This window comes from Balaenoptera ricei, chromosome 6 (genome assembly GCF_028023285.1).
Source record: "Balaenoptera ricei isolate mBalRic1 chromosome 6, mBalRic1.hap2, whole genome shotgun sequence".
In the NCBI taxonomy this organism is placed as follows: domain Eukaryota; kingdom Metazoa; phylum Chordata; class Mammalia; order Artiodactyla; family Balaenopteridae; genus Balaenoptera; species Balaenoptera ricei.
The window spans coordinates 78057928-78070281 of record NC_082644.1 but is presented as its reverse complement, the minus strand read 5'-3'; the positions used below and the strand labels follow the sequence as shown (position 1 = coordinate 78070281).

The window sequence follows — 12354 nt, the reverse complement described above, 5'->3', positions numbered from 1 at the left end:
TGTATTCTATATTTTTAAGATTTAAAAAAATAAATTATATACGCCAATTTTAGTTGTTTTCAGTAGAAGCATTGGTCTGAATAACCTAACCTGCCTTTACAGGAAGCAGAAGTTCCTTTATATGTTTTTGTATTTTTGCAATGAGCTCTATTTTTTTAATTAGAAAAAAATTGGAAAGGGAAAAAACGTTAAAAGTCTTTAAGAGAAACCTACCCAGAAGTGAAATAGACAGCATAAATGTATAAGTTATAAAAGAGTAAATGTAAATGACCTATATACAGGGGGAAAAAATGTTCGCCTTCATTGCTAATCAAATAAATATACATGAGATGCCATTTTTCACGTATCATATTGGGTAGATTTTAAAATTTTTTGCTTGATGTTTAGATAAGGTACTGTGCGATAGGGTATGCTTATGCACTGCTAGTGGGAGTATAGTAATAAAACTTTATTTAGGAAGAAAACAATTTGATAATGTATGATAAAATCTTAACAATTCATACACTGGTCAGGGTTTGGCAAACTATAGCCCACAGGCCATATCTGGCCAGCCGCCTATTTGTGGCCCACCGGCTAAGAGTATTTTTTACATTTTTTAAAGGGTTGGGGTAGGGGGACACACAAATAAGAATGTGTGATTGAGATTGTATGTGGCCCACAAAGCCTCAAATATTTGCCTTGCCATCTAACCTATTACATAATTGCATTCAGTATTACGTACATGTGTTAGGTTAATTATACTTGTAGAAGTCTGTCAGAGCGAAATAATTAGATATGGGTGAAGACTAAAGACCAATGAATGGGCATACTCACTGAGCGAAAACTTAGACTGAACCTACATTTCTAACAGTAATGGAATGGATAAATAGTCATAGGATAGCCACATAGTAAAACCATTCTCCAGAAATAATCAATAAAATAGGGAAATGTTCTAATGAAGTGTAAGATGCAAAACTATATATGTAATATCTCATGCTAATGCATCAAGGAAAGACTGCAAGGAGACACATTAAGTTTTCAAGTGGTTATCTGTGAGTGTTAGGATTACTCATGGGTTTGATTTTATTTTTATGATATTTCATGTTATTTTAGCTTTCTCTTATTGAGCTTGCTTTATACTTATGGTCAAGGAAAAAATATTTCTTTGCTTCTTCTGTTATTTCCATTAAAAAATGTGAAGAGACATGCAAGTTGAGAAAATAAAGAACTCCTCGAGGAGTGTGGCAATGTTTTATTCATCTTTATATATCCAGTGCCAGGTATTTGCTAGGTGCTTGGTAAACATTCATTTAAAGAATGAGCCACCAGGTAATAAATGTGAAAAACTGCTCAGCCTCTAGGAAATGCAGATGAAATCGTGTCTGGCCTATCATTTTCCTCTTGCCAAATTAGCAAATACTTAGTTTAATAAAAATACTTATTGTGTTTTTTCTTTTTAAGTTAGATTTGGGGGGGGGTATAGTTGACATATAATAAATTCACCCTTTTTTTTTTTAAAGTGTACAGTTTGATGTATTTTGAAAGCTGGATAATCATGTAACTGTTAACCTCTGTCAAGATAGGGAACATTTCTATCATTCCCCAAAAGGTCTCTTGTGCCCGTTGGTAGTCAGTTCTCTCATCCTTAATACCTGGCAGTTCTCTGTTTTATGTTACTATAGTTCTCCCTTTTCCAGAATACCATATAAATAGAATCATACAGTAAGTTGCTTTTTGTGTCTGGCTTTCTTTGCTTAGCATAATGCTTTTGAAATTCATCCATTTTGTTGCATATACCAGTAGCTTTTTTCTTTTTTATTGCTGAGTAATATTTCATTGTATGGATATACTGCATTCTGTTTATTCTTTCACTGGTTGATGGACATTCGGGTTGTTCCCAAATTATTATGATTATGAATAAAGTTTCTATAAACACTTGAGTACAAATCTTTATGTAGCCACAAGTTTTCATTTCTCTTGGATAAGTACCTACTGGTGGAATTACTGGGTCATATGTGGTGCATGTATGTCAAACTTTACAAGAAACTGCCAACCAGTTTTCCAGAGTGACTGTACCATTGCATTCCCACCACTTCCTAAAGTAAGGTGTTAAAACAAGTACTTACCATTGCAGTTGTGAGTGAAAACTGTTATATCTCCTTTGGAAAGCATTTTGGCAGTTTGAATCAGGTCAGTAAAAATGTTTATTCTCTTTGTTTTATTTTATTTATTTATTTAATAAATTTAGTTTTGGCTACGTTGGGTCTTCGTTGGTACGCGTGGGCTTTCTCTAGTTGGGATGAGCAGGGGCTACTCTTCATTGCAGTGCACAGGCTTCTCATTGCGTTGGCCTCTCTTGTTGCAGAGCACGGGCTCTAGGCACGTGGGCTTCAGTAGTTGTGGCACACAGGCTCAGTAGTTGTGGCTCGCGGACTCTAGAGTGCAAGCTTAGTAGTTGTGGCGCACGGTCTTAGTTGCTCCGCGGCATGTGGGATCTTCCCAGACCAGGGATCGAACCGTGTCCCCTGCATTGGCAGGCAGATTCTTAACCACTGCGCCCCCAGGGAAGCCCTGTTTATTCTCTTTGACCTGGAAATTTCATTTCAAGGAATGTTTTTGTAAGGAAGAATCTGAAATATACACAGAGTTATTTGTTGAAGTACCATTTGTAATAGGAGACTGAAAAATACAGCACAGTTGTAATGGTTGTCTTTGGGTGGTAAAGTTACAGATGCTTAACTGTACATTCAGTGCTGTGCTGGGCGTTATGTTGGATTCAAAAGAAACTTAAGACGTATAGCTTGTAACGGAATACAACATAAGTAGAAGTAAAATCTGGCCTAGGAATGTGTTTATGTAGATATAATAAAACAATATTGTTGGAGGTTCTTAAAATAATAGAGAAGGAACAGCATATGCTTTAGAGCTGGAAAGACTTTGCTATGAGGCTCTGCGTTCTTTAATAAAAGGCTTCAAAAGCTTTGGGATGATCTTGGATACAATAGGTGCTCAGTAAATGGTAGCATCTTTCATTTTTACTAGTACTAATCCAGCTAAAACGAATTGAAGCTTGATAGAGTGAGTAGTTTGGTGGGGAGTCATTGTTATCTTTTGAAAAGAGCACTAATATATAAATTATAGTTATTTTTTTCTAGTGGTTTATGTACAATAAAAAAGAGAAGAAGAAAAACCTTTTAACCCTAAGTAAGTATGTTCCACAGAGTGTTGAGCAGTTTGGGAGCAGAAACTTTGTCTTGTTTGTTACTTTTATCTCTTGTGATTATTAGCACATGGTATGAGCAGTGGGGATGGGGTGGGGGTGGTGAGTTGGTCTCAGGATTTATAATTAACCCAATGAAAGGTACAAAGACAATTGTCTAGGTTAATCCTTTAGTATAACTTTGGAATGATAATGTTACCTGGATAAAGCTGATAGATCGGGCAAAATGTGAGACTAAAAGATTGGAAAATTTGGTTTGAGTCAGGTGATAGTTCCTTGGATATCTGGAGTGAGAGAATAGTAAAGGGGGAATGTCATTTTAAAAAGTTGTAATAGCTTTGATGAGCTTAGTGCCTACTATATGCCAGGTGTGTTATCTCACGTTAAAGTCATGTTACAGATGGGGCAGAGTTAGTGACTTGTTCATAGGCACACAATTAGTTGGTGTTAGAGCCGGGATATGAACTGTGCACTTAAAAAGCCAGCACAAGGTGGTCAAGTGGTTAGGACTCAGTGCGTTAACTGTGGTAGCCCGGGTTCAATCCCTGGTCAGGGAACTAAGATCCTGCAAGCCACGAGGTGCTGCCAAAAAAGAAGGGAAAAAAAAAAAAAGCCAGCTCTCATATCACCTTTTCCTTCTAGGAAGCCCAGCCTATAACTCTCCAACCCCCCTTACCCCCGCATTTTTCCTTCCCAGTCTGGCTTGAGGACTCTTCTCTGTTTTCACGCGATACTCAGTTTGTAACTGCAGTTTTGCATTTACTTATGGAATTATAATTACAGTATACCCTTGCATTTTGGGAACTTGGTATTCTGTGATTCAGCTACTCCTTCAGGACCTTAAGAGTTACAGGTGTAAGGCCCATGATGTGGAGAATCACAGTGCAAGGCGGTTATACCAGAGGGTCTCGATCCCCATGAATGTAGGCCCAGCACTCAAATGGCAGTTACTTGGCCAAAGTTTCAGTGGTCTGGATACTTGTCCTTGGCAAATGTAATGGTTCTTTACTTCTCCTTTTTACGTTTCATCCTCTACCCAACTTATTTCTCAACTTGGAGTTCAGTTTAAACGGCTACTAGTGCATGTTTATATTTAAGTAGTTCATTCATAGTATCTTTAAACCATAGGTCCTCTGCTATACCACTTTGAAAATTTGGCAAATGAACTTTCCATAGAATTGAGCTATGAGGATATAAAAAACGTTGTCCTGCAGTATGGATTCCAGGTAGAGGTAAGGATGGAATGAAGTATTGCCAAAATTTAACTTCCAAAGCACTTAAACAGGAATGGTGATGTTATGGCAGTTACTGGCTTTACCTCTTAACCTTTGTTTTCTCACCCATAAAGTGAAAATAATAATACTTAGCTTTTAGAACTATAAGGATTTGAGATAATATGTATGTAAATAGAAAACTGTAATCTCTGGTGTAATCACCTTTCAATAAGTGGTAGCTGACCATTATAATATTGGCCTTTGTAGACTGAAAAATACCAGGTAGACAGGGTGGGAGGGCAGGTGTAAGAGGGATATTGTTTACTGTATGTACTTTTGTACTGTTCAGTCTTTTCTTATCATGTGATTATAAGGTTTCATGATACTTTGACTATTGTGTTTTAGTTGTATGTTTATTTAGAAGCATTTGATTCATTTAAAAAGTAAACAACAGGTTTGTTCTTAAAGATAAAGAAAAGCAACATATTATAGTAGTTTAGAGTTCAAGCTTTGGAATTAGACTTCTTGAGTGTGAATTCCAGTTCCACCACTTATTAGTGGTGTGACCTTGAGCAAAACTGTTGTTGGTAAAGTGGGATTACTAATAGTGCCAATCTTAGGGGGTACTTGTGTGTAATAAATGAATTAATATACAGAATATGTTTACAATAGCACCATGGTTGTCATCATCATCATCATTATGATTATTGTTTGCATTTCAGGTGGAAAAAGAATCTGTCTTGTCAACATATACTGTGAATGATCTCTCCATGATGAAGTACTACTATGAATGTGTCTTGTTTGTGGTCCGTAAACCACAGTAATGGTCTCAAGTGGTATCACAAGGAAAAAAGCTTAATAATAGCAGATGCTGAAATAAACAACTCAAAGTCGACTATCACAATGACGGGACACAACCTCAAGTCAGTGGTGCCTTCTTATTCCTAACAGAATTAAGAAATAGCGTCTATTTTCTTAATATGTCTATTGCTTTTTCAGAAACATACTATGCCATGCATATTTGTACTACACAAGTAAAAATGGAGGAAATGTCTTCAAGTATACATTTTCCTTGAAGCCCAGAATTATCTTTCAGTAGAAAAAACTTTATCTCCAGTGTCTTCATGAAGCTGTCCATTGCAAGTCTGCCATATGAATGACTAATAGTATTGAAGTCCATACTAATCTCCTTTTTTGTTCTTTTGTATGCATTGCACATGTTATTTTTAAAAGAGTCTAAGGATCCTCTGTCACTTTCAACATCTGGAATTGGGAATTTTGTTTACTTTGGACCTAAGGAATCTATACATCAAATGTGCATCTATTCTTTTATCATTCAGATTATTTGATTTTATTTTCTAGCTCAGCTGAGTTTATAGTTAGCATCAAACATTTCATTTTTATGAAATGCTGAATTCATAGGATCACAGGCCAGTAAAATGCATTTTAAATAACTGAGAAATTAAGTCTTTTGGCCACACTAAATTGAACGCTTTTTGAAAGCATACTCATCATGGATCACTCTGAAATGTATGAGATTACACCATTCTAAGTGAGGCACAAAAGCCTTTATTAAAGGTACTGCTCGGAAACTAGGGACATGAGAATAAAATCTGCCCATTTGAAATGTATGATTTCAAACTATAAATGAATACAGAGTTTGTCAGTGAGATGTTTACAATAATGTCTTTTCTTTAGGTTACATGAATTACAAAAGCAAGCACTTTTTTTCCGTTAAAACAATTATATACTAGTAAAAACTGTCATGATAGTATTAATGTGGAGAAATTTTGACTATGAAATTTAGGGATACATTACTGCCCATGGTCTGTGTCTTTGATATTGTAAGAAGCAGCCATTAATATAATTTCAGATTAATACCAATTTTGTTCCCTGATAGCTGTAGCTAAAACAGTATATATGCTGCTTTAAATTTCTACCTCTAGCGGATCTTTATTGGAGGGAGTTTTCCTTTGTATTTTTTTAATGTTTATTATCCTGTTTTCCAGTAGCTTGATAAGTAGAGATGACTAATTTAACCTTTTCTTGGAGAAAAGGAAGTAATATTGAATATTTTCACAGATGATTGTGATGACATTAAGTGACCTCTGTGGCAATTTGGATTAGATAGACTTAATCTCAATAATGTGCTGGTAGCATGAATGTCATGTTTTCATAGGAAAACTTACTTAGAAATCTTTAGACCTTTACTGTCAGTTAGGTGCGGGGGAGTCACTATGCGATTTGGCATCTTACCAGTAGGACCTTTTCTGCGTACACTACAGGAGCTCCTGTGGCCTTCATGCCCATGATGCAGTGAAGGATTCCGTGAAGTTAATTTGATTTGTCAAGTTATGGACACGTGTATGTAACCTGTTGAGTGTTTCTGAAAAACTGTTTCTCTTTTTTGTGTTCCTCAATACTTGGCAGATATTCACTTAGTGGGAATTCTCCTTACCTACCACATGGATGAACTTGAAATTAATTGCCAGGGGAAAAACACCCCAAATTTATTATTTTCTTTTAAAGAAAGAAACTTAAAAGGAGCATAAGTATTTTTAAAAAGCCATTGAAAGGAAAGGAATCATACTGTTTGTAACTTAGAAATGCTTTTTATTCACTGATTAATATTCACTTTTTTACAACTTGTATCAAAACAAACGATCTTGGTTTTCTCATAGAGGGAAAAACAGGTTGACACCAAGGGGTTGGCATTATTACGTAAAATTTTTGCTATCAGGTTTTATTCTTTAATGATGTTAATTATATTTCTAAATTATAGCTTATATTTTAGTTAATTCTGAAATCAGTTATTTCATTTGTTTCTAATTTCTCCCTCATGTTATGAATACTGTTTTTTAAATGTACTTCACAAATTTGCGTCACTCTTTTTCTTATAGCTTTTGTAGTTAATCTAAACTTGAAAATTGTGGTATCAATCAATGATAGAGGTGTCACTGGAGGATTTAATTTTGTATTTCTTATGTGTAGAAATAGCTACTAAAGTGTGTAAGCCTTAAAGTTTAAAACATTTTTCTTAAATAACTCTATACACAAATGTTTTCATTCATTTTCATCAAGTGGGAGGAGATAGGTCATTGTGCTTGCTTTTGTTATTGTTTTTTTTAAAATTTCCATAATCTGAAGCAGTGCAGGCTAGGGTATATTAATCAAGTGAGCAAGATGGGATATGTAAAATATAAAGAGAAGCTGTATAAATCACAGTATAAAATTATGAAGTTTGGGAATTGTAAAATGTACTGTATTTATATGTAACTCTCATTCTAAAAGTTGCCACAAAGGCTGAATCGGAAGCTTCATGTCTGCATGAAATTTCCTATATTTTTAATGTGTATGATGGACTTAATTTTTCTTGAATATTAAAGTCTGCCAATTGCTATGAAACAATATTTGCTTGGTTGTTTCCATCTAAATTACTCATAACCATAGACATGGGAATTTTAATTAATTGAACACATAATACTTTTGAACCCTTGGATTAGCCTATTTTTATATGCATCTAATATGATTACTTGGTTTCTGAGTATGCTAGGCCTTATGCTAATTAATCTTGATCTTTGGTTTTGTTAAATAATCAAACAAGAATTGTAAAGGAACCAGTAGAAGAAAATTCCAGGACCAGCCATTAGTAGGATGAGCACTTAACTTGCACTTAGATACTTTTCCTGAATTATTATTTGTGATCTTGGGCAAGGTGCTCCAAGTTTGTTTCCTCATCTATAAGAGAGGATTGATACCACCTATTTCAGCGGGTTTTTATGAGGTCGTATGTGCTATCTGTGAAATATTATACAGGTGTACCTCATTTTATTGCGCTTTGCAAATAGTGCATTTTTTACAAATCGCAGGTTTGTGATAACCCTTGTGTTGAGCAAGTCTATCGGCACCATTTTTCCAACAGTATTTGCTCATTTCGTGTCTTTGTGTCACATTTTGGTAATTCTTGCAATATTTCAAACTTTTCCATTATTGTATTTGTTATGGTCATCTGTGAACAGTGATCTTTGATGTTACCATTGCAAAGAGATTATGACTTGCTGAAGGTTTAGATGATGGTAGCATTTTTAGCAATAGGTATTTTTAAATTAAGGTATGTACATTTTTTAAGACATAATGCTACTGTACAGTTAATAAATGACAGTATAAACATAACTTTCAGATGTCCTGGGAAACCAGAATATTTGTGTGACTCACTTTATTGCGATATTAGCTTTATTGCAATGGTCTGGAACCGAGTCTGCAATGTCTCTGAGGTATGCCTGTATGTGAATATGTGAAAGCACATGGTGGACAAGTAAATGTGATTTCAATCTGTGTTGACTGTTGTATAGTGATAGAAAAAGATGTATAGTGATAGAAAAAGATGAAGATTGGTAACAGGACATTACTTTTAATATTTATGGTGACCCTTTGAAAAAAGTTTCAGTGCAATCTTAGGGAAAAAAATCAAAGATGACAGGTATAAGTATAGATTCCAAAAGCTTGGTGGGAAGTGTAAAGAAATATAATAGTAGGTAATGGGAGAGAGGGCACAAGTAAAATTTAATGGAGGGTTACCCTCACTTTTACAAACATGCTAGTAGTACATGCCTCATATATGTGTTTATTTCTCTTCAGTAGCTGTTTAGAAGTGGGATCATTGAGTGTGTATGTGCACTTTCAGTCAAGTTGCCTTTCAAGAAGACTACCAATTTACATTCCATCCAGCGTTTGAGAATAACTTTGCATCCATTCCTGGCCAGTACTAGATATTGCTAAGCTTTCCATATTTTGTCAATATAAGTATCTAATTTTAATATTTATTCTTTTAACTACGAGGGAAGCTGAGCAATTTGCCTAAGTTTAAGGGCCAAAGAGAGGTGTCTTTAATCTGCCAGTCTGTAGGCTCTCACCTGGCAGACCAGACCCAAAAGTTAGTAAAAACGTAGTGAGGTTCATTAAGCGGAGGATTGGCCAGAGTCGTGAGGACTGTTCTGAGTTCTGGCCTCTGAAGACTGACCACATCTGCTTTTGGTTTTACGTAGCTGGCACTGAGGCTGACCAGCAGCAGCCCATTGGACCCCATTTGTTGGATCTGTGGTTTGATATTTTGTTACTATTTCTGTAATGTTCTTTGCCGTTATCTCTTCAAATATTTCTTCTGCCCTGCTGTCTCTTGCTTCTTGCTTCTGGGGCTTCTATTACATGTACATCAGATTGTCTTGTCATTGTCCCACAACTCCTGGATGCTGTTTTTGGTGGTTTCTTAGTTTTTGTTTTGTTTTTTACACTTTTTAAAAAAATTTTTTCTGTGTGTTTCAAACTGAATAGTTTCTTTTTACCTGTCTTCAAGTTCCTTGAGTCTTTCCTCATCTTTGTCCATTCTACTAATGAAACCGTTGAAAGAAATTTTATCTCTGATATTATGTTTTTTATTTCTAACATTTCCATTTATCTCTTTTTTGTAGTTTTCATCTCTGCTGGAATTCCCTGTGTATCAGTGCATGTTGTCCACCTTTTTTACTGTATCCTTTAATATATTATAGATATTTTAGTCCCTAACTGATAATCCCAATATCTGGGTCAACTCTGAGTCTAGTTCCATTAATTGCTTCATCTGCTGACAAGGGCTTTTTTTTTTTTCCTTTTTTTTCCTGAGTCTCATAATACTGAATTCCACTTACTGTGTAGAAAAAAAACAGAACCTGAAGTAAACAGTATTTATGCCTGGGTGTAAATATATGCCTCTCAGGCAGGCATGGGAGGTTGAGTCAATCTTAGAAGAACTTGAGTTGGGTTTGCGTCTTGTTTTTGTTATCACACAGCATCACAGGCTTCAGATTCCACTGGCAGTGAGCTGTTGTTACCTTGTGTAGGACAGAGTTCGTGAGAGGAAAGAGTTGCACACAGAGAGAACACTGGAGATCTAAGGACAGTGCCCCTGGAGTAATCTGTAGAGTACTGATCAGTGCATGTGTGTGAGATAACTAGATACCCAAGCCAGAGGAAAAAAAAGCACCCAACAAAATAAAACTCATAATATATGATATCCAATCAAAAATTACCATGTGTGCAGGACTTCCCTGGTGGCGCAGTGGTTGAGAATCTGCCTGCCAATGCAGGGGACACGGGTTCAAGCCCTGGTCTGGGAAGATCCCACATGCCACGGAGCAACTGGGCCCGTGAGCCACAATTGCTGAGCCTGCGCGTCTGGAGCCTGTGCTCCGCAACAAGAGAGGCCGCGATGGTGAGAGGCCCACGCACCGCGATGAAGAGTGGTCCCCGCTTGCCACAACTAGAGAAAGCCCTCGCACAGAAACGAAGACTCAACACAGTCATAAATAAATAAATAAATAAATAAAAGAACGTGAATTTCTTAAAAAAAAAAAAAAGGAGACAATTTCTTATAAAAAAAAAAAAAAAAATTACCATGTGTGCAGAGAAAGAAGAAAACACCACCCATAAAGAGGAGAAAAATCAATCAATTGAAACCAACCCAGAACCAACAATTAGCAGAGAACATTAAAATAGCATAACTGGGGACTTCCCTGGTCGTCCAGTGGCTAAGACTCCGTGCACCCATGCAAGGGGCCCGGGTTCAATCCCTGGTCAGGGAACTAGATCCCACAGGCCATAACTAAAGATCCCCCATGCCACAACTAAAGACCCCACATGCCACAACTAAAAGATTCCACATGCCACAACTAAGACCTGGTGCAGCCAAATAAATAAATATTTAAAAAAATAGCATAACTGTGTTCCATATGTTCAAAAAGTTATGTAGAGACATATAAAACCCACATTGAGCTTCTAGAATTGAAAGGTACATTGTCTGGGATGAAAAAATGTATAGATTAACAGCAGATACAGCAACTATGCAAAACAAAACACTGAGAGAAAAAAGGCCACACTGGCTTTTTTGCTGTCCCAAGCTCATGCCAGGTATGCTCTTGCTCTAGGACATTTGTGTTTGCCATTGCCTCTGCCTACAATCACTCCCCATATATATATACAACTTGTCCCTTCATTTTCCTCATGTCTCTGCTTAAGTCTCCTTATCAGAGAGATCCTTCTTGCTCACCTTATATAAACCCTCCCTATCCTTCTTACCCTGCTTTATTTTTTTCCTCAGCATTTGACAGATGTACTTGTTTATTGTCTAATTCCCCCAATACAAAGCTTCGGTGGGAGAGTCAAGGGATAGGGATTTTAGCTTTGTTTATTGTTGAAACTCTAGTGTCTAGAATTTTGCCCAGTCACAGCAGATGCTCAAAATATTTGTTCAAAGAATAAATTAATGACTGAACATAAGATTGTGAAGGGGCACAGGAGTACTTCTGATATGAGTACCTGGTTGGATGAATGATGGCTCATAGGGAATACTGGAGGATGGAGTATGAGACGCCTGTGAAACACCCAGGTAAAATGAAGAATAGTCATTCATTCAACAATATGTAAAGAGCTACTAATACATGCCAGGTGCTGTTCTAAGTGCTTGAATATATCAGTGAAAAAAAACCAAAGAACCCTACCCTCAAGGAGCTTACTTTCTAGACAGGGAGATAATAAGAATAACAAATAAGTGAATTATATAACAGATTGGAAGGTGCAAAGTGCTATGGGGGAAAAAAAGGCAAGGGAAATCTTAACATGGGTAGTGCCGAGTGAGTTGCAATTCTAAATACGGTGGTGAAGTCTGGACGCATTGAGAAGTTGACAGGGATCTGATGCTCAGGGGTGAGGTTTATCTGTTAAATTGGTAATAGCATCTGCTGCAGTTTTTAGGATTAAATGAGATATGTAAAAGGTCTGGCAAATACGTAGTTGCTAAAAATTTTTAAACCACTTCCCTACCCTAAACTGCTGTGAGGCTTCATTCAATCAGTCTGAAACAGGCAAGTTTAAAGAAAAGCAGAATAAATTCATGAGAGTCTTCTTTAC

The 12354-nt window shown here is 36.3% G+C and overlaps 1 protein-coding gene across 4 annotated transcripts in view; it reads left to right on the top strand.

The window, feature by feature from the left end:
• The window catches only part of CARNMT1 (carnosine N-methyltransferase 1), a 44281-nt gene extending 34282 nt beyond the window's left edge, over positions 1–9999 (top strand). Inside the window, exons 7-9 of one of the 4 annotated variants that reach the window (XR_009503693.1) lie at positions 4328–4431; positions 5136–5336; positions 9882–9999. Coding sequence is in view for 2 of the 4 variants with exons in the window: in XM_059924930.1 (XP_059780913.1) it covers positions 4328–4431; positions 5136–5237 (206 nt within the window). In the remaining 2 variants the exon portion in view is untranslated. Of the gene's footprint in view, positions 1–4327; positions 4432–5135; positions 8710–9881 lie in introns of those variants that run through there. The other 3 variants (XR_009503692.1, XM_059924930.1, XM_059924931.1) reach the window with 3 other exon arrangements.
• Positions 10000–12354: the final 2355 nt, after the last annotated feature.